At 40.7% G+C, this 21,982-nt stretch overlaps 1 protein-coding gene across 12 annotated transcripts in view; it reads right to left on the bottom strand.

The window, feature by feature from the left end:
- EMSY (EMSY transcriptional repressor, BRCA2 interacting) overlaps positions 1-10,257 on the bottom strand; it is a 93,863-nt gene extending 83,606 nt beyond the window's left edge. For 7 of the 12 annotated variants that reach the window (XM_055423728.2, XM_055423732.2, XM_055423722.2 and 4 more), the window contains exons 1-4: positions 10,124-10,256; positions 8,332-8,440; positions 2,775-2,874; positions 1,176-1,250 (exon numbers count right to left, since the gene is read on the bottom strand). In XM_055423728.2, coding sequence (XP_055279703.1) covers positions 1,176-1,250; positions 2,775-2,874; positions 8,332-8,401 — 245 coding nt within the window. In that variant the 5' untranslated portion in view covers positions 8,402-8,440; positions 10,124-10,256. Of the gene's footprint in view, positions 1-1,175; positions 1,251-2,774; positions 2,875-8,331; positions 8,441-10,123 lie in introns of all 12 variants that reach the window. The other 5 variants (XM_088843196.1, XM_055423731.2, XM_055423730.2 and 2 more) reach the window with 2 other exon arrangements.
- Between the last annotated feature and the right edge of the window lie 11,725 nt (positions 10,258-21,982).

The following is a 21,982-nucleotide window of genomic DNA, read 5'->3' as shown; positions in this document are numbered from 1 at the left end:
ACTTCATTATCTAGCACATAAGTTTCCTATTACCAGTTCTCAAATTAGAATCTAGGCTCAGTTACTATTTTTAAGAGTATCCCAATTTAAAAGTTTAGAGAAATTTAAAAGAAGGAGCACATTAATATTTAAATGTTTCAGCCACGTTGGCCTAACAATACTTAATGTCACTAGAGGAAAATTTCCAAATTTCTACAGTGTGTAGATATCTACCACTGAAAAATCTCCAAATTCAAACTGCTTATCTTTCAAACTATGCAGTTAAAAAGGTAGCACCCCATTTTATCATCAAGTAAAATGAGGAACAGAGAAGTAGAACATGAAGCTAATGGATCTTCGGGGTCAATACTAGTACTGCCAATTGGGTTAAAAGCACTATTTATTACAGAATGGAAATGTACCAAAATTTTTCTTTTAGCTTTACTTCATATTAAGACAAAAATAAAAAGCAAATGAATTATTCTATAACATACCTTATTTTATCAAATGTTCCTACCATCTTGCATTAACATTTAAAGGATAATTTCTGCTCTTTTCTATTTTTCAGGAGGCACTCTCTCCATACATACTCCGTTAATGATCAGTCCCTATCTTCCACCACCCTCCACCCCATCTATCAAATAGTTATAATGATCTGAAAGCAATTTGATAAAAATCCTTTATAATTTTATTTTGTTGACTTTTCAAAGTAAATCAAAATACACTGTATTCATATTTCTTAAAACCAGGCTATACGTTACAATCTTTTTTCTGAATCTCAAAATACATGAAATATTAGTCAAAAAATTTATAATGCCTATTTATAAAACAATATGTATACATATCAAATACTGTTACAAAGAACCTCTAAGGGGGTGTCAAATTTGGGGAGCACGCTACTTTGTTATTAAACTTGTTTCAAATAAAGGAATCACCTACAAAACTGTGGAGGCCTTTGGGTACACAGAGATTACATTGTAACAGAATTTGACCTGAGTACTTACAGCTTGCCTAACTAAATGCAAAACATAACCAATAGAATAAACAGTTAACACAGCTATGGTTAGGATCCCTGAGTACAGAGATATTACTATCAAGATAAAAGACTCAGGAATCTCTACACAATGGGAAGACTGTTTCAAAACTATGGTATACTACGTCATGAAAAATCAGGGGTGGTATGACTAATGGCTTACTTATGTGCAATTGTTGTTAACCGTTCATCGTTTACTGCTCTCCGAACTTCAGCACGGTGGCGTTCTGTTGAGATGCTATGAAAAAAAATAGCCATTATAGAACTCTGCCAAGCAGGCAGCTCTTCTCTATACTTTTATTAATGTTTAAGTCAACATTTTGTTTGTGGAGGAGGAGGGGAATTGATGTGTAAAAAAGATAAAAACAAGGGTCTAATATACATATCTTCAAATGCTTTAATTAAAGTCACAGAAAAAGCTTCAGACTGATTCTGTGTAATTGTAGAGAGAATTACAATTGTAGAGAGAATTTGTAACTAAATTCCAATTACAAATTATAAATTTGTACAAATTATACAAATTACAAATCACAGAAAGACAAATTCAGTTTGATATGAAGTCATTAACGTCCAAAACTCAGAAATGTCAGACCATAGTCAAGATTAGTAGAGGCTCCTGTTATCTAAAAATGCAAACCACTGAATGACCTCTAATCACGGTTACTGAGATTTTGGCCCTCAAAAGAAAGTCCTTTCTAAAGCTTAAGAGTTTAAAATTTGATGTTCAGTGAATATAATAAAGAAATGAAAGTGACAAGATAATGTTTCATATGCTATGAAACTTGACACCAGGATATTACTCCTTTATTACTCAACACTGAAGCTATGTGTCTTCTGCATTATATCACATCACCACTATGGTAAAAATGTGCTTCTGTTGATCTTGATTAAATATATGTAAAATTAAATCTAAACAACTAAAAAAAAAAGGCTATACCCATTCCATTCATAAATACTCAATAAAATGAATACCACCCTTGAAACTGTAATCTTTATTGCTAAGCTAAATCTATACCATTGATTAAAATATTTAAGGGGCTTAAAAGCAGAATTTACGAGGCAATATAAACAACAAACAAAAAATATAAATTGTTAAGTATGGAGGCATTAAGACAGGATTTAATAACATATCTACTTTACTGTTACTTGAACGTAAGGGGAAAAAAATCTCTTCCCTATTTTCACTTTAAAAATAGGAAAAAATGGTCTTAAATGTAGAAAGGAAATTTCAGTTAAAACATAACTGAATTTTCTGAGAAAGCTCAAGATGTTTAGAATGGATCAAGGCAAAGTATCAAAGAACCCCTTTCACCAGATTTTTTTTAATGAAGTCCCACACTAGTGGGAAGCTGAAGGGAGCAACTGTCCCTAATGCTAAGACTATATAATCACTACCCATTTCTATAAACTAAAGACAACAACTTCCTAGTGTCTTCTTCCTCCCCCTAACAAATGCCACTTGGCCACTCTAGATCTTCATATCCAGTCACTCCCAGCTCTTCCTTCCTTTACCCAGGTTAAAAATATTTTCCTTTTCCAACTGGCCCAAAGCTAAAATAACCTGCCTTAAACCTTTTCTGATTAGATTACAGAATAAATGGTAAATTACAAAATTTTCTGTAACAAAGCACACAACTGGGATGGGATCTCTAAGTACCAACAACTTGAACACCTCTGTCTTCAGCCTGAGAGTGAAAAGTACCAAAATACCTCAAAATGAAATTTCTAGAGTCATGTCTCACAAACTTTTATGATAATTTACCTAAGAACTTTTGAGAGTTCTCCAAGAAGATCTTTCTTTTCCTTGGTGAGATCTCCCTGTGCCCGAAGTGCACTGATAACTCCAGCATATGCCTCCAATTCTAGAAGAAGAAAATTATTTTATCAAAATAGACCATCAATATTTTAATACTATGGCTATATACAGTGAAACTTCAGGGCAGGAAACCTAAAAATCAATGTGCAAATATTTCATTAATGTCCTCTCAAAAATTTTATCTGCTAACATACGTTAAATGTGGCTTTTATAATCTTATTTTCTTTTTACTGCCTCACAGAAGTCATGTGTGTAAAAGTTTAGGAAGAAAAGTCTAAATATTTTGCTTTACATATCATCACTGAAGAACATTCAACTCGGATGCTACCAACAACTGGGAATAGGTTCCCAGTGGTATAATAAGGCTGACAAGAGAAGTTCTTAGTATTACTGATAGGTAGCTTTACTGACGGAGAAGGCAATGGCAAGCCACTCCAGTACTCTTGCCTAGAAAATCCCATGGATGGAGGAGCCTGGAAGGCTGCGATCCGTGAGGTCGCTAAGGGTCGGACACGACTAAGCGACTTAACTTCCACTTTTCACTTTCACACATTGGAGAAGGAAATGGCAACCCACTCCAGTGTTCTTGCCTGGAGAATCCCAGGGACGGGGGAGCCTGGTGGGCTTCCGTCTCTGGGGTCACACAGAGTCGGACACGACTGAAGTGACTTAGCAGCAGCAGCAGCTTTACTGATAAAATTTTGAAATAATTCCTTAAGCGTGCCTAAGAATTCAACCTATATTCCATCTGTGAGTAGCGTGCAACTGAAAAACTACTGGATCAAGAGTCAAAAGACCAGATTCTGGCTCTAGCACTGACATTAGTTGTGTGACCCTGAGTAAGTCCTTTCTCATCTCTGAACCTAGTTTCTTTACCTAGTGTCCTAGAAGACACTTTGAAGGTACCTTGAAGAAACCACCAACAAATTGAAACCACCAGCAAAATGACTAAGGCAGATCAGCAAACATGAATTTTTGCTCTTACAGAAATCAGGACATAATACACTGAAACCTAATTCCAGACAGTTTCATTTCACTAACTTTCCATAGCAATAACCATTATTTAATGAAACTGTTGTCCCTAGTAGTGGTTAAACTATAAAATCAAAAAGCCCTCAATGGCTCCCAATGAACCATGCCTGCTTCTCAGTGTACTTCCTCATGTACTACCTTTCTATAGTACCTCCAACAATGACTCTGGACTTGGCATGTGACTTGCTTTGGCCAATGGAACATCACATACATGATGCAAACAGCAGCCTTGTAGGGCCTTGTTCTCTTGGAACCTTAAGATCACCAAGCTGTGAAGAAGCACAGGATGAAAGGTCACATGGAGAGAGCAGCCCAGCCATCTTAGCTGAGCCCAACTAACCAGCTAAGCTTCCAGCTGAACAGAGCCATGTGAGCAAGCTCAGGCAAGATGAGCTACCCATAGAATCATGAGAAATAATAAAATAGTTGTTTCAAACCATAAACACTATGAGACAAGTAGACCTGAACAAAACAAAATGATGGGAAATAAGTATCCAGACTACAGTTATCTTCTTAATAGATCCAACTTACTATCAGTATCTGCCAATACCTTACATATAATAGATACTGAATGCTAGCCAAATAACTAAGGCATGCATAGCTGCATTCAAGATACTATAATAAGAATAAAATAGTAGCCTCATTCAGTTCGTATTATCCACAATTCTGTCCAAAACAAAAAAGAATTTATGTGGAAGAGTGAGTTGACCACATTAAATAGACATGTCTTGTCCAACTGAATTATTCCATGTGTAAACATCCTACATGTTCAATCTACACTGGACATTAGGTTAGATGTTTCATGTGGTCCTTCTAGAAGGACAAACTCTGTTTCCCTGGAAATACTTTGTTCCAAAAAACATATTTCAGCTTTTATCAGAACCCAAAGTAGAGCTCAGAAAGACACTGGGGACAACTTAAGAAATCACTATACTCTAAATGTTTATGCCTCATTTATCGAGTACTTTAGTCAACAAATCAGTATTGAGTCTCATTATATATACACGAGATAGTATGCTAAACCCTGCCTTAAGAAGTTAACTCTAGAATAAAGTTACAGTGAAACAAGTCATCACACAATTCTGATACAGTTTACAATACAGTGGTAAAGGCACAGACAAAAAACATCATCTAGTCTAGAAGCATAAGCTTTACTCAAACAGAACTGTGCTCTAGGCAGGCACGGGGAAATGCAAATGTGCAAAAAGAACAGAGAGTAAATGAGCATATAATGTTTCATAAAGACGTTAAACTTCCAGTAACAGACATTATTTTGAGAGTTTTATACTAGGAAAAGTAAAAGTATGTCTGTACTTGGCTAGTCACTAATCTAAACCTAACTACTAACTGAACACTACTACTACTGCAAGGTACCAAGGCAAATCTTCATATAAACAAAACAAGGTCCCTATCCTCAAAGTGATTAAAATCCAACAAGGATAAAAATAGAAAAAGAATTTGCGGCCAGACTAAGAAAAGCCACTATTTCCAGTCTAAAAAGTTTTTGATAGGACTCAGTGATTGATTAAATGTGGAAGGAACGGCAGAAGGAAAATAACCAGGTTTTTCAGTTTCCAAGATATTTAGGAGAATCACAATACCATAAAAAGAAATGGAGAGGTCAGAGAGAAGTGATTTGAGGAAAAGGTTCATTTTGGCCTGTGAAATTTATGGTGATCAAAATTTCACTATTTCACAGCATTTTTTAGAGAAAAGACAAAGATTTTTGACATCTCAAGTCTCATTCCAAGTCTAACTAAAAAGTCATGGATAGAAAAGGTAGCGACCGCACGCAAAACTGTATAACTCAGAACACAGTTCTCACAGGTACACAATCCAAGGCACACTTTCCCTTCATTCAATGAGAAATTCACTCACTGTAAAGAACATCTGCTAGCTTCCCAACCTCATTCACATATGTGGATTTCCATTTTGATGAGAATCCTAAGATTCTGACAAATATCAAGCTCAGTTGAATTTCTGGTATTATTTTTGATACCATTCTATTACAGTGTTAACTTCAATGACACTTAAGTATAATGAAATAATTAGCACATGAAAAACCACAGAAAACAAAAGATCTGCTGAACTATTTTAATAAAGCCTCAACCCATTCCATTTAAACAAACCTTCCATTCAATATGAATATTGTATTCCATAAAGCTCATATTAGAGTTACATAGAGATAGAAATTCTCTATCCCAATTTCTATGTGGGCTTCTCTGGTGGCTCAAACAGTAACGAATCTGCCTGCAAGGCAGGAGACCCACGTTTGATCCCTGAGTCGGGAAGATCCCCTAGAGAAGGAAATGGCAACCCACTTCAGTATTCTTGCCTGGAGAATCCCAAGGAATGATGAGCCTGGTGGGCTACAAAACTGAGCAACTAACACTTTCACAAGCAAAATATAAATGTTTAGCATCTTATGTTAAAATAATTTATCTTTTAAAATCTTATGTTAAAATAATTTATCTTTTAAAATCTTTTAAAAGCTAATCCTTAAAATATTTTAAGCTAATTCTTAAACACAGTACCTTCTCTAAACTCTGGACCTAGAGTGAGTGTCTGAAAGCAATTCAAAGGTTTCACTGTTATGATAATGAGCCAGTGGGTGAGGAGGAAGTCATTCTGCAAATCACTATCAAAGCTCACCACCCAAAAGAAGGATCACTGAAGATGACATTACCCTATAGGAAGGCTGTTCTCTTCAGTACAGAAGCAGCTCTTCAGCAACATTACCTATACAGCTGACTAAAAATAAGGATAAATTTAAGACTTAAAGCTTACAATTTTTATATTTAAACATAATCTCTTGATTCGAGGTCCCAAAAGCCCAGAAACTAAAGCAACTGACTGCAGTTGTGATCTATACAGATCACAATAACTCTGTAACTATTTCAGCCTTGAAATAAAGACAAATCCAACTTTATAACTGGTAGCTAGCAAGTGAGACCAACTGCCTATCAGTGTATAGAAAACCTTGAATGGGTAGTAAAAATTTACCTTATAAAGTTAAATTTAAAAAAATAAAGGAATAATTGACCAAAAAAAACCAAGGTACTAAAGCACAATGCTAAGAAATAGTTAAAAATATAGAAATCTTCATGGTAGCCCCTAAGGGAAAATAAAAAGGGCAAAAGTTATTAGCAGCTAAGGCCAGAATAGCTATGATTCAGATTTATCCACAGGAATTTCCAACAAAGATTTCTTGTGAAGAAAAGACTCAACTGCAAATAAATAAATGTCTGAAAGCAACTGCTTTAAAATGCTATATACTCAGATGTTGGACACTGTGATAGGCCCTTTTTGTATACACTTAACCCACAAACTTATGAGGCAGGTATTATTACCCTTCATTTACAAAAGTATCAATAGATTTAGGAAGATTAAACAACTTGTTTTTGGATGTCAGTAATTAGTAACAGGACCAAGATCCTAAATCTATGTGAATTCAAAGTCCACACTTTCCCCTTCAAAATCACAGATGTCTAAATAATTGCTATCTTCTGCCAAAACATTTACTGTTCTTTACCAAATTATTTTTTTCATTTATTGAGTCCTTACTATGTGCTGGTCTGAGACTACAGTGGTAAATAAGACAAAAATGTCCTCCTTGAATCTTAGAGTCTAAGGCTACATTTCTCAACCAAGGATTCTCATTTGAATCACAGAAAACAGAAAAAGATTTGAGTAACTCTTTTTTTCTCAATTGTCCCAAAGATAATACATAACACACGACTCTAGATGCAGGAAGAAAAGCTGGTTCATTACATACAATAAAGGTCTTAGCAATAGGGCTTAATTCTCTCCCTAAATGCTGTTTGAGAAAAACTGCCCTAAAGGAAAAGAAGCAGTAAATAATTCATTACAAGCATAAATGGTGTTTTATTACTGATAGTAAAATATAATTTGGGAAAGTCAGCATAGCTTACATTAACTCAGAGTTCAGAAACAGTATGGCTCCAGTCCATGGGGTCGCAAAGAGTCAGATACAAATGAGCGACTGAGCACACACGCACACACATGTAATTCACACACACTCATGAAGCCTAAAAGTATGTTAAAGTGAGAATGGAATCCTATTCCCTGGGTTGAAATTCTGACCCCATGACTTACTAAAAAATTAGTTTGTGTTCTAAGCTTCAGTTTTGTCATCTGTAAAATGGGGACATAAAAGGAAAAATACCTATCTGGTTTGAGTGACAATTAAATGAGATGTTGACTGTAAAGGACTCAGTACAGTAGCCCTGAAGAATTCTTAGCTGCTATTACTATTACTATGATTCACGCATCTACTGTGTACAAAGCACTATGCTAGGCACTACAGAAATAACAGAGTAAAACAAGACCTATGTATCTCTAAAGGATTTCTAACAGCATGAAATATGACATCCATGCAAACAGTCATGACCCAAATAGAAAGCAAAAAGCATCGCAGAGAGGCACAAACTATCAAAAATGAAAATCATACCCAATTTTCGAAGAATCCTTTTGCATTCATCCCTGCTGAGATCCAAAAGTGTTGGCCACACAACAGGCATTGCTGCTTCTTTTTGGTAGCCCCAAAGAGCTTGTCTTCCCTACCAAAGCAAAAACCAAAACGTCAAATTACAAAAGGCCATTACAAAAGTACATTCAAAAGCCCACTCACCTGGATATCCACACGATAAGAAGCAAAACCAGTAAAAGTATATCAAAATCCTATTTCACCTCCACACTTTACAACTTCTGACAAATGAAGAACTTAACCATTTGGGAGCTTACTATTCCAGCCTATCACATGGAAAGAACACAGGTTTCAGACACCTATATGTTTTAATTAGATCTTACAACTTAGTGACTGTGTGATCCTGGGTAAACAGGTCTACTTGAACATGTGTTACTATAAAGTAGAGGTTTTATCACCCAGTTAGGAGGATTGAATAACAGTGTATGTGAAGTTCTTATCCTAGTGGTAAGCACATTATTTAATAAATAGGTGCCACTACCTATGTAATCTTGGGCAATTAATTCACTTGACTTCTGCCAGGTTTCTCACTATGAATTACATGAGATACAGTATGTAAAGATCCTAAGATGCTAAGTGGGTAAATGGAACTGTCTCCTCATCTTAACAATGAAAGATGAATTTACACCCCGAAGTCTTTACAAAAGCGTTTACCAAAAGTTTAGATGTCAGAAACTTCGCACTGGTAATCCCGTGGTCTAGAAAAAGACAACGGTGCTGGGCCCTTGGACAATACCTGCTTAGCCCACAGCAGATCTGCTGTAAATATCTGTTAAACAAATGAGTGATTGAGAAGAATAACTAGGATGAATGAATGAATGTAAGAATGAGAGAGCTCAGTGTCTAGACTAGGAGTCAGGCATCGATCCGTAATAACTGCTATCTCTTTTCCAAGAGCTAGGGCTGCTAACTCCAGCTCCACGCCTGGAGTTGAACCCCCTCCCCCTACTTCCCATAGTCCTTTCAGCTAAGAACCAACCCAGAGCAAGGAGAACTGGACTGCGCGCCCCAGTCGGCAGAATGACATAAAGAAAAGGGGTGGGAAAGAGGAAGAAGGGGCAGAGCCAAAGGAATCCGCTCCCTCCACAAGCCAGTCCCCGCCTCCCGACAGGATCTTGGAGGTGGCCGGCGACCGCCGGAATCAAGCACCACGTCACGGCATCCCGATGCGTCCCCGCCAGAGGACCTTACTGCGGGGCCGCATCGCACTGGAAACCTGGGTAGAGGTTGCCGGAGCCCGCTCCGGGCAACGCAATCCTGTCTAATCCTCCCCCCACTCAAGTGTCAAGGAGGCGAGCCCGCCCCGCCCCCTCCCCAAACACGCACTCTCTCGCAGCACCACAACAAGAGTAGCCCGCCTACCCTCCTCACCCGTGCCGCTCAGCGCCCACCCCAATGTCAAGCCCGCGACCCAAGCTCTGTAAGGACCAGTAGCCGGAGCCAAGGGCTCTGGTAGGCATCAGCGCCTCGCTCCCTCCTTAGCGGAGAGGACAACGGAGAGAAAGAGCAGACGCTCGGACAGCCAGGTAGACGACCAAGACTCACCGGCAGGCCCCCAGGAGCTGGACCCCCGCAATTCCAGCACCAGGCCTGCCAGTTCCCCTAAGCCCACCTCGGGGAGCCCCACGATCCCGTTAGGAGACAACGGAGGATGGGGCTGGGCGCCCCAAGCCAGGCTCCAAATGCTTGGCCCGGCGGCCCTTCAGACTGGCTATCCTGCCAGCTCTTCCCAGCACTCTGTCTGGGAGTCACCCACCTGCCCGGCCTTTCTGCGCTCATCTAAAAGGCTCCTCCGCCAAGACTAGGGGACACCAGGAATTGGGTTTGTTTGCGGTGCCTCTGAACGGGCAAGATGGCGACAGGTATCAGGGCGCAGGCGCAGCCGCGCGTTGCAAGTCGGGAGGTGTAGTTCCCCTTTCCCGCCTTTCGAAGAACGGACACCAGAAGATCTCCATTCTTCTGTCCCTCTTTTCCTCCACGTTTTGAAAGCAAAGGAGAGACATCGCGAAGGTTGCTGGGAATTGTGGTCTGAACTCAAACTCCCTCCTCTTTCGCTCTCAGTGGGCACGCGCAAAGAAGGCTGGGATTGTAGTTTCTTCCATACCCTCCTCTCCCGGCTTCGCGCGCCTCTCCTCGGTTCTCTCAGCCAATGGGCTGGCTCTCCGCTACGTGTTCCGCTACGTGTGGCGTCACACGTAGTGGCCAAGATGGCGTCGGTAGCTGGAGCAGAGGGTTCCCTGCGACCTTTATTCTAGGCGGGGTTAGGAACGGTTGGAAAGTTTGTTCATCCCTGAAGCGCCTTTGAGGATTAGGCTCGGATTCCTCAAGAGTATTGGGAGTAATTATCACGGCCTCCAGACCCGCCAGATGCAACTCGAGAAGAAAGCATCCACGCTGCCAGACCTGACACAGTGGAAACCGCAGTTGGGCGTACCCGAACTTGGGGTTGCGGAGCTGCAAGTAGAGAAGGGGGGCACGAGCGTTCTCGACTTCAGGTTTCTCCGCCTGTGAAGTGGGAATGATAGTGCCATTTCTGTCAAAGGCAAGAAGGAGAAGGGGTTTATTTGAGGCCCAGCGACTTGGTAGGTTCACCCTTTAGCCTTTGTTCTTAATCACAGAACAATTGTGTGAAAAGGATATTGTTGCCCCTATTTAATGGATGAGAAAAAGGGCCCAATATATAGTTAATTGCGGCCGTAAGATCGAAGCCAGTACCTGTTATTGTTGAAAAGCTATCAAATTTTGTGATATCCCTCTCTTTCAAATTTTTTTCTTTGGGAAACGACTGCTCTGGTAAAAATGTTCAAGTGGAAAGGAGTTTTTAATCTGCTTTATGATATTAACAAAGCTTTCTTATAAATGTTAGGTTAATTTTACACAATTGGGATGTGATACGCAACGTACAGAAAAGTTCTTGGATCTCCATTGTAGGTTAGGTAGAAAAAATAAATAACAACATGTGTGTACTGTTTGCCCATTAGCGAAGAATCCTCTTTGAGGCCCAGGAAAAATTTATAGTGTTGGAACCCAAGTCTGTCCCTTGAGAAAGTCAGGAAGTGGGACAAATAGTCTCCCACCACCTCATCCTTAATTTTCCAACGCATTCTTTTCCATCTGTTTCCTACTAAAGTATCACCTGTTTTCTGACCAATTTCTTAACTCTTGGAAAGATGATAAATGAAACTTTGATAGAAGATTTTGAATATTCTTTGATTTGAGTCTCATAGCATTTTAGTGACCCAAGTCTAATTAAGATTACCCCTACTATGAAAAAGAAAAACACAGATCAAGAACTCACCCTGTTCCACAAAGCTAGGAATTGAAGGGAGCTAGGTTTTCCCCCAGGTCTTCCGACTTCCAAGTGTCTAACTCTACAACATATGTCAAGATGACAGGTAATGGAATAGAAATGGAAAGATAAGCTGCTTATAAAACCAAGTCTGACCATAATTAGTGTATGAGTCAAGAATTATTATAGCTTATCCTATCCTTGTGCTTGATAGGTGCCAATACTGTTCTAAGCTTTTAAAATATTCATTCCATTCTTAAAACTTTTATGAGGTAGATACTGTTTATCTCTAATTACAAATGAGGAAACAGGCATAGGAAGGAAGTTAGCTTGTCTAAAGTTACACATAAATAAATGGTGGGACTTGCCTGGCAGTGCAGCAGTTAGGATTCCGCTTCCACTGCAGGGGGAATGGATTCAGTCCCTGGTCAGGGAACCAATTCCCATGTTGCAGTGACTCAGCCAGAAAAATAATAAGTAAATGGTAAAGCCAGGATTTAAACCTAAGTACCTTGGCTCCAGAGTCTGCCCTGGGCTGCTGCTGCTGCTGCTAAGTTGCTTCAGTCGTGTCTGACTCTGCGCAACCCCATAGACGGCAGCCCACCAGGCTCCCCCATCCCTGGGATTCTCCAGGCAAGAACACTGGAGTGGGTTGCCATTTCCCTCTCCAGTGCATGTAAGTGAAGTCGCTCAGTCGTGTCCGACTCTTAGCAACCCTATGGACTGCAGCCTACCAACTTCAGTGTTCAGTGAACCACCTAAGTATCTTATTCAAATACAGATTTTGATTGAGTAGATCTCAGTAGGGACTAAGATCCTGTATTTCTAACAAGCTCTCAAGTGATGATGTTCTGTCATCAACTACTACCTCTAATCTACCACACATCCTCCCTTTGCTCAGAACATATTTGTCTTTTGCAGCAAGGAGCTGCCTTACCCACGATGCCTCTCACTGCTCCATATCCCCAAATATTCCTAACATTAAATTTTCTTTAATGATCAGACTCAAACTTTACTCTCAAGAAAATTATCCTGTCCCTACCTTTCCCTGTCAGATAAGAGAGGCATTTTTTGTCTCTGCTCCTACACCACTTATTGTAGTAAGTTCTTATTACAGAACTCAGAATGTTGTGTTACGGTCATTTGTATGAAAATCTTTCTGACAGAGAGTGAGCTCTTTAAGGAGAGGCACAAGAGTTCACTCTTCTGCCTAGCACATAATAATAGCTAATATTTATCTAGGGCTTTCTCTTACAGATGCAGTTACATATCTAGTAAACATATTTAATCTCCATGGTAGCCTTATGAGATATATTATTACCCCTGCTTTATAGATGAAGAGACTAAGGCACAGAGATACCAAGTAGTTTGCCCAAGGTAATAAGCTGCTGCTGCTGTGTAGCTTCAATTGTGTCCGACTCTGTGCAACCCCACAGACGTCAGCCCACCAGGCTCCCCCATCCCTGGGATTCTCCAGGCAAGAACACTGGAGTGGGTTGCCATTTCCGTCTCCAGTGCATGAAAGTGAAAAATGAAAGTGAAGTCGCTCAGTCGTGTCCAACCCTTAGCGACCCCATGGACTGCAGCGTACCAGGCCCCCCCATCCATGGGATTTTCCAGGCAAGAGTACTGGAGTGGGGTACCATAAGTAGCAAAGCCATGATTTCAAGTGAAGTCACTTTAACTCCAGGAAATGTGTGATAAATAAAGTGAGAATCACTCTCCTCTACCTCTGGTCTGCAGAAATGTAGTACAATACCTATTTCAAACTTTATTCCTCTATTGACAAAACAGATTAAGTATGTTTCTTGGGACAAACTTCAAGATGCATGCCATCTATCATTCTAATTTTGCAGTTCTATATTGGAGGTGGTAGATTTCACTATTACGAAAATATCTGTTAAGCTCCTATGACATTGTACAGGTAGGAAAATTGAAATGGATAAGACCTTAAAGATTCATTTTCTAAATTAAAAAAAGTCGGGGGTCTAAAGAAGTGAGTTAACCAGAGTCATATAGGAATTTCATGGCAGGAGACTGGAAACCAGCCCTTTCCACTTCATCACACTGCCTTTAGATTCTTAACATCAAAAAGTTGTATTACCACACTGGTATAGCCAGAGTGTGTGCTAAAAGGGGATAACAAGACCAAAATTAAAAAAAAAAAATGTAGAATATCAAATAGATCAAAAATAAGTGGATTTGGGGGACAGAAAAGAGAAGGGAAGTAAACTGGAGATAACTGACAATTATACATATCCAGGCTCAGTGAAGGATCAGAAGTGCTTTGAGCAGTCTGGAACAGGTTCAAAAATGATTGACAGATCTGGCCTTTGCTTTGTCAACTGCCTCCATTCCTCTCTCCTGCTAACCAGTCGGTTCTGTAGTCTCTGCTTCCTAAGTAGCTGACCTCATTGTTTTAGTTGGCTGATGGTGATGCCTCATCACCTGTGTGGAATAGACCTTTTTACCAACCCTCTTTCTCCAAAGCAACTTCTGTATTCCTTGCCGCTACATCCGCCATATAGTCACTACAGTCAGGGTGAGTTTTGTGAATTTCAAACACATCAGTCACCTACATAAAACTTGGGAAGCTCCCACATGCCAACGGGCTCCCCTGGTGGCTCAGATGGTAAAAGGATCTGCCTATAATACAGGAGACCCAGGTTTGATTCCTGGGTCGGGAAGGTAACACTGGAGAAGGGAATGGCAACCCACTCCAGAGTTCTTGCCTGGAGAATCCCATGGATGGAGGAGCCTGGTGGGCTACAGTTCATGTGGTTGCAAAGAGTTGGACACAACTAAGCATGCACAGATGCTCACGATAAAATTGTAGGGCTTCCCTGGTGGCTCAGTGGTAAAGTATCTACTTGCCAGTGTGTGAAACACAGTGTCACTTCCCTGATCCAGGATGATTCCACAAGCTGAGGAGCAACTACTGAACGTGTGCTATAGAGCCTGGGAATCACAACTATTGACGCCCGCATGCCCTAGAGTCTGTGCTCCACAAGAGGAAATACTGCAAAGAGAAGCCCACACAGCTTCAGCCAAAAATAAAAATAAATATTTTTTAAAAAAGAATAAAGTTTTAGCTTTTTTATGAGCAAACCCATGCTGAACTAAAGAAACATCCTTACTCATCTAACCTGTTCCTAGAATACTGCTGTCACCTTTTAATCTTGTCTAAAATCTAATGTTTTCCTGTTGAAACTCTTTCAAATAGAGTTCTTCCTTCTCCCCACATCTTCAGTATCCTGAACCAGAAATAAAGGCCGACTTTCTTCTAATCTGTCACTACCATCTGTATTAAAACCAACTACTTTTGTATTAAGGCTTTTCCCATCAAGCCATTCACACTCCATTCCACCCTCATTTTGTAACTCTACGGATGAAAGACGCTTAAGGAGATGTTTAATAATCTGCTGATACCTGCTTAGGTTACCCCATTGCTTGGCCCAAGTACTCCCCAGAAAGGTAATACAAACCTTTCCCCAGCATTGCCATCCTGCACTTTGTTCTCCAGAACTGTTCCACTTTTGAAATCACTAAGCAAGGTATTCCACAATCAAAACTCATTCATTGCAGATTTCTTACTCCTTTACCCTCACCAAGCCTGCTCTTCAACTTCGGTGAAATCTGTACCTCACAGTCTCCCAGTTCCAAGTCTGTTCCCTCCTCTGATTTTGCTTTCTACTCTGGACTCCAAGATAATTTATTTCGAGCTCGGTCTCATCAGAGCTTTCAAGTCCATTCGACCGTCTCTATCCTTCCACATAGACCCTAAAGGAGTCCTCAACCTTGGATCAGTTTCATCCCTGCATCCCTCCCCATGTTGATTGATCTGTTAGTTAAATATTAGTGTATAATACATTATCCCAAACCTTAGTGACTTAATAAGATTTTTTTAAATTTTCAACACAGTTTTTGCAGTTTCTGTGGGTGGCTTAGGAGGGTGGTTCTGGTTTTGGAGCTCTGAGAGGTTGCAGTCATCTGAAGGCTGACTAGGGCTGGAGGATCAGCTTCCAAGGTAGGGCACTCACATGGTTGGCAAACTAATGATGAAGAGTTCTGTTTCTCACTACAGGGACTCTTATAAGGCTGCTTGAGCATCCTTATGACATTGTAGCTGGATACTCCCAGAGCAAGTGATCTAAGCAACATAGAAGCTGCGGTATTATGATGTGCCTGCATATGTGTATACAGAAAGATGGTTTATATTTGTGTATATGACACATACATACCATGAAAGGGACTTGGTACAAAACAGTAAATCTAGAACAGCTTGATGAAACTAAGTTGAAATAATATTCAGTTCAGTTCAGTTCAGTCGCTCAGTCGTGTCCGACTCTCCACGACCCCATGAATCACAGCACGCCAGGCCTCCCTGTCCATCACCAACTCCCGGAGTACACTCAAACTCATGTCCACAGAGTCGGTGATGCCATCCAGCCATCTCATTCTCTGTCGTCCCCTTCTCCTCCCGCCCCCAACCTTTCCCAGCATCAGAGTCTTTTCCAGTGAGTCAACTCGTCGCATGAGGTGGCCAAAGTATTGCAGTTTCAGCTTTAGCATCAGTCCCTCCAATGAACATCCAGGACTGATCTCCTTTAGAATGGACTGGTTGGATCTCCTTGCAGTCCAAGGGACTCTCAAGAGTCTTCTCCAACACCACAGTTCAAAAGCATCGATTCTTCGGCGATCAGCTTTCTTCACAGTCCAACTCTCACATCTATACATGACCATGGGAAAAACCATTGCCTTGACTAGACGGACCTTGTTTGGCAAAGTAATGTCTCTGCTTTTTAATATACTATCAAGGTTGGTCATAACTTTCCTTCCAAGGAGCAAGCGTCTTTTAATTTCATGGCTGCAATCAGCATCCGCAGTGATTTTGGAGCCCAAAAAAATAATATTAGGTAGCATTTTGTTCATTCACTAAGTTGTGTGCAACTCTGCAACCCCGTGGACTGCGGCACTCCCGGCTTCCCTGTCCTTTACTATCCTGGAGTTTGCTCAAATTCATGTTCTTTGAATCAGTGATGCCATCTAACCAGCTCATCTTCTGCCGCCCTCTTCTTTTGTCTTCAGTCTTTTCCAGCATCAGGATCTTTTCCAGTGAGTCGGCTCTTCGCATCAAGTGGCCAAAGTATTGGAGCTTCAGCATCGGTCCTTCTGATAAATATGCAGGGTTGATTTCCTTTAGGTGGTTTGGGTCCCATTATAGAAAGAGCACCTGGGAGTGTATTACCTCATTAAATCTCAAAATTCCCCTAACGTAGTATTTATTGTTCCATTTTACAGTGGCCTAAAGAGAAAAAATTGTCCAAAGTCGGATATCACCAGAAGACTCTCCTTAAGAACACACAGACACTACAGACTCTTAGTTATCTGTGGTTGCATAACAAACCTTTGTTTTGGCTTGAACAATTTTGCTCCTGAATCTCCAAGTTTGGGTAGGGTTTAGTGGGGATAACTATCTCTACTCCTCAGGGCATGAGCTGGGGCAACCTGATGTCTTAAGAGCTGGAAGCATATGAGTGCTCATTCATTCATATGATTAGCAATTGATGTTGGTTGTTGCCTGGAATCTTGGCTGGAATTATTCTTGGGAACACCTGTATGTGGCATCTCCATGTGGCCTGGGCATCCTTACAACATGTGACCAAATTTGAAAGACAAGTGACTGAAGAGAAGGAAACTCATTTTTATGGTCAAGCAATGGAAGTTTGAGCCCTTTTTCTGCCATACTCTTGACTGAAGCAGTCAAGCCCACCTCAATTCAAGGGGAAAGTGGGAAATAGATTCCATTGCTTAATGGAAGAGTGGTAGAGTCCTGAAAGAACATGTAGGGCCAGAAATGATGCTGTGCCTATTTTTGGAAATTGTCCACAACAATTAATATCCCTCTCAAGTGCAAAACATACTCATTCCTTCCCATTATGACAGCAGACCTGGGTTGCTCAGAGATGAGGAGGTTGCAATCATACTATGAAATTCCATTTATATAAAGATCAAAAGCCATCAGATACAATCTATAGTTTTAGAAGTGTGAAAAGTAAACACCTTGAAGAGAGCAAATACTTGAATGGAGCATGTAGGAACGTGCTAGTGTGCTATCAATGTTCTATATCTTGATCTAAGTAGGGACTATATGAATAGATATGCACATGTAAAAGTTTACCATTTGAAGCAGTCGATTAAGATTTGGGTTTTGGTGAGATTGTCTGCTTTTCTGAAAACCCATCTTCAATTTCTAGTAGGTATCTAGCCTTACATTACTAATTTGGATAAAAGCAGTCATTGTGTTTGTTGGGAAAGTGATGTTCTTAAAAAAAATGTTAAAAGCTTAACATCATGGCCCTTTAAGTCCTTCCCTTTCACATCCTTGCACATCTTTCTTTGTAAGCATCCTAGTGAATAAATGCAAAGGAAGCCCAGATTTGGCTAAATTTAGCAGGCCACCGTTTACTTCTTTTGAGTATCAATTTATTCTTTGAATGAATGTCAGGCCCTGAAGTTATGAAGATGAGTATTATAACCATTATCCTCCTGGATCTCATTGTTGAGTGGGGAAGGTAGACATATGCAGATAGCTCTATTTACCATAGGAGAACGCGATAACAGAATGTCCACGATGACATTGTGGCATTTAATGAGTGCTATAGGATCAAGGAGAAAAGGATTATTTCCATCACAGAAGGCTCCTTAGCAGAGGTAGCGTTTGAGCTGGGCTTCACAAAGTAGCAGGATTTTACCAGACAGAAAAGTAAGAAGAGGGTATCAAGGGTGTCACAGCAGAGAAAATAGGAGAAGCAAAGGCATGGAAGCATAGGACACAGAAGTGAAATGAGGGATATTGGATTCCCAGTCAGTGGTCCTCAACCGAGAGTACCTGTCAGAACAGCTTGGGAAGCTCTTATCAAATTTCAGAAGGCTGTGATGTACACTCTTGGCTAAAAACCTTAGACGGCCTCTGAGATTTTGTCTGTACCCTAAATAATCACCACACCACCTCACAAGAGAGCACCAGACCTAAAAACACAAGTTACTGCCATTTAATCCCTGTTGGAGCCCAAGTAACAAGAGTACTGTCTGTGCTCTGCATGGTGATTTGACGCTGATAAATGACCTGGTCATCAGAAAGCCAAAGGGAATTGCAAATGAAAATAGAAATAAAGACATAATCTCACACATTAAGTTTTCCCTAGTTCATTTTTGAAATAAAAAAATTAGGTTCACCCAAATGCTAAGGTGCCTCAGGTGAGGAGCTGATGATAATTAGTAATTATCTGAGATGAGATCCAAGATATTTCATAAAGATGGAAATAATAACCCTGTCGGAAATGGAAATCAGCTACATGGGGTAAGAGGGAGGGGACTATAAATCCAAACATAATATTCAACTTGTCTTCACCTCAGAGAGTTTCCAGCTGTTTATGACGTTCTGCGGTGATTTGCCAGAGATGAAATGCATTTTTTAAAACTCTGCTCCAGCCAGCAGAACGAAAGCCTCGGAGCCATATTCTCTTTCAAAAAGTGTTGAGCACTTGTGAAGTCTGCAGAGAAATAGTCGAAAGTGTCTGCTTGCTTGTAAGTTTCAGTGAAAGTTTTTTTTCCTTGTAACCCTAGGATTGATTATTTTCTAAGCGAGCTAGTGGAAGACCAGATCAGGTCTCTCATGGCTGGAGAGGGCACTTGCTGAGATGCTGCAGGCTTTAAACTTATCACGTCAAGGCCAGCAGTTCAAATCCAATCCTTGCTAAAGGCAGAGGTAATAAAGGAACATGTGCTTATGGAGAGCCTGGGGAATATGTGTGGTGAGAAATGATTGTTGGAAGGAAATGCTCACATACATATGCACGGGAGCACGCGCTCCACATACACAGACACATCCTACCTGAAATGTACAAGGCAATCTGCTGATAGTTATCTCACCAGAGGTCTCATTAGATTAGAGACCCCTCGAGAGCAAGGACTGAGGATTTTGACTTCTAAATTCCCAGCACTATTGAGTCAATTACTGAAAGGCATGTTGAATCCAAAAGGACAGTTGTATGCGCATGTGGCAATGTCTTTCCACAGTCACCCCAGACTGCCTAAGGTTTGCCAAGCAGGCCTCACACCTACCTTAATGCTCTGCCCTGGGGCTGTTCTCTTTCCACTCTTTCTCTGCCTGGAATGCTTTCTCCCCCATGCCTTCAATGCAGCCCCTTGCCTTTTGAAACCTATCAAAAACCTTCTTATTCTTTACTGTCCATCTCAATTGTCTTTTGAAAATCATTCTCCAAGCAGATGGAAGCAGGGCATGTTCTTGGAAATCAAAAAGATTTGGGTTTGAATTCAGTCCTACCTCTTTTAAGTTCTTGAATGAGTTACCTCAGTTCTTTGTGCCTCTGTTTCTGCCACGTGGGTTTGGGGGAAGATTTAATGTTATATATATGGCACCTAGGTCGGTGACCAGCACAGGATAGATTATCAGTAACTGTTAGCTCTCTGAAACCCAGTTCAGTGCTTTAAAAATGTTAGGTCCTCTTTTGCTGTCTTGTATACAGGGTAAAAAAATAAATAAAATAAAAATGTTAGGTCCCTCTGTCAGTCATTCTTTAGTGTTTCCATTAGCTTTCTTCCCTCACCCCCACCCCCTCACCAGAGTCCCTCATCAAGTGTAATTGCTCCCTCCTCTGTTGGTAGTACTTTGTTTATGCCTATTTTCTAGCACTTAGTATAAACTAACTTATGCTATAACTCATCATGTTTCCCTTCCTCTTTGGCCGAAAATGCCTCAAGGGCAGTATCTCCAGCAGCTACATAAGGGACTAGCCTAGGACAGACATTCCATAAATGGTTATATAATTGAAACAACATTTAACCCAGCTTTCCAGGAGGCAAAGTGAGCATGTAATGTGTCTTCTCTCAACCAGTGCTGAATGGTCTAAGTAGCAAGAAGGAAATTCCCCTGCAATTAAGTGGTTCAGAGTTGATTGCTGTCCATGCAACCCAAGTGAGCAGAGCCCCTCCACTTCCAGATGTCTTTGTTTCTCTCACTTCCAATTCAGCCCCTGCCAGAGGAGCATTCCCATAAGGGTAACTCGATACATGGGGTGTTTCTGGTTTTTTTTTTTTTTCTGATCTGATTAGAGTGTGAAATACTTTCTTCAGAGAAAGTGCACAAGAGTGAGGTTTTCCTCTGTTTTTGCAAGGGATAGACAGTGAGGAAGAAAGAGGAAAATTGAAGCCAGAGAAAAATATATTGTACCCCAGGCTGCTGCTGCTGCTAAGTCACTTCAGTCGTGTCCGACTCTGTGTGACCCCAGAGACGGAAGCCCACCAGGCTCCCCCGTCCCTGGGATTCTCCAGACAAGAACACTGGAGTGGGTTGCCATTTCCTTCTCCAATGTGTGAAAGTGAAGTCGCTCAGTCGTGTCCGACCCTTAGCGACCCCACGGACTGCAGCCTACCAGGCTCCTCCATCCACAGGAAATGAACATATATAGCCAATGAAACAGATGCTGTCCTGAGTCAGAACCTGAACCATAAAGGACTCCATACCTTTGCATTTATCCTAGGAAAATAACTAACTAGAAGCAAAAGCAAAAAAAAATTAAAAATTAAAAAAAAATCTCTTCCCCAGAAGCTATTCTTTGAAATGGTATCTATACTAATGAACTGGAAGCACCCTAAAAATTCAACCCAATTCAACAAATATTTACTGAATTGCTAACTGCAGAGACATTGGAGTTACGGAGATAATGATGAAAATAGACATTCAATCTCAGTCTGTTCTTCTGTCTACTCAATTATTTTCATCTTTGGGGAAAGCATAGTATTTCAGTAAGTGTTCAACTAAGAAAGCAGATCTACTCTGAATTATGGGATAAGGGGTTTATCGTAGGAATTGGAACTTATACAACATGGGAGGAGTTGGGGCAGTGGAGTTCTAAAAGTGGACTAGTGGAGTCACCAACAGATCCAATCCTAGAAGTCACCAATCCTAGAAGAAGCTAAGCACACCCAGCTACAGAATGGGACTGTGATGGGAGAGCTGATGGAGATGTCTCGGGGGAAGTCTGTGGGTGCACAGCCAAATGTCTGGTGGTGGACTTGCAGTTACGATTGGCCGGGAGAGTTAGCCATGGGAAGACCAGTGTGTGGAGTGGAGGAGAATGAAGACAAGCTAAAACCTGCTGGCACCTCCGTGTCTGCTTTCAGACCCACAACTTCAGAGAGCTGCACCTGCTGATTCACTTCTGCTTCCCAAATCTTAGGCAACTATCCTTTTTTTAACCAAGTTTAACCTAGACTCATCCAGTTGCAGCTTAACCAAGC

Source organism: Moschus berezovskii, chromosome 14 (genome assembly GCF_049115385.1).
Source record: "Moschus berezovskii isolate FMDL1 chromosome 14, NW_MosBer_1.0, whole genome shotgun sequence".
NCBI lineage: Eukaryota > Metazoa > Chordata > Mammalia > Artiodactyla > Moschidae > Moschus > Moschus berezovskii.
The sequence above is the reverse complement of the archived record's forward strand: the minus strand, read 5'-3'. Positions and strand labels throughout refer to the sequence as shown.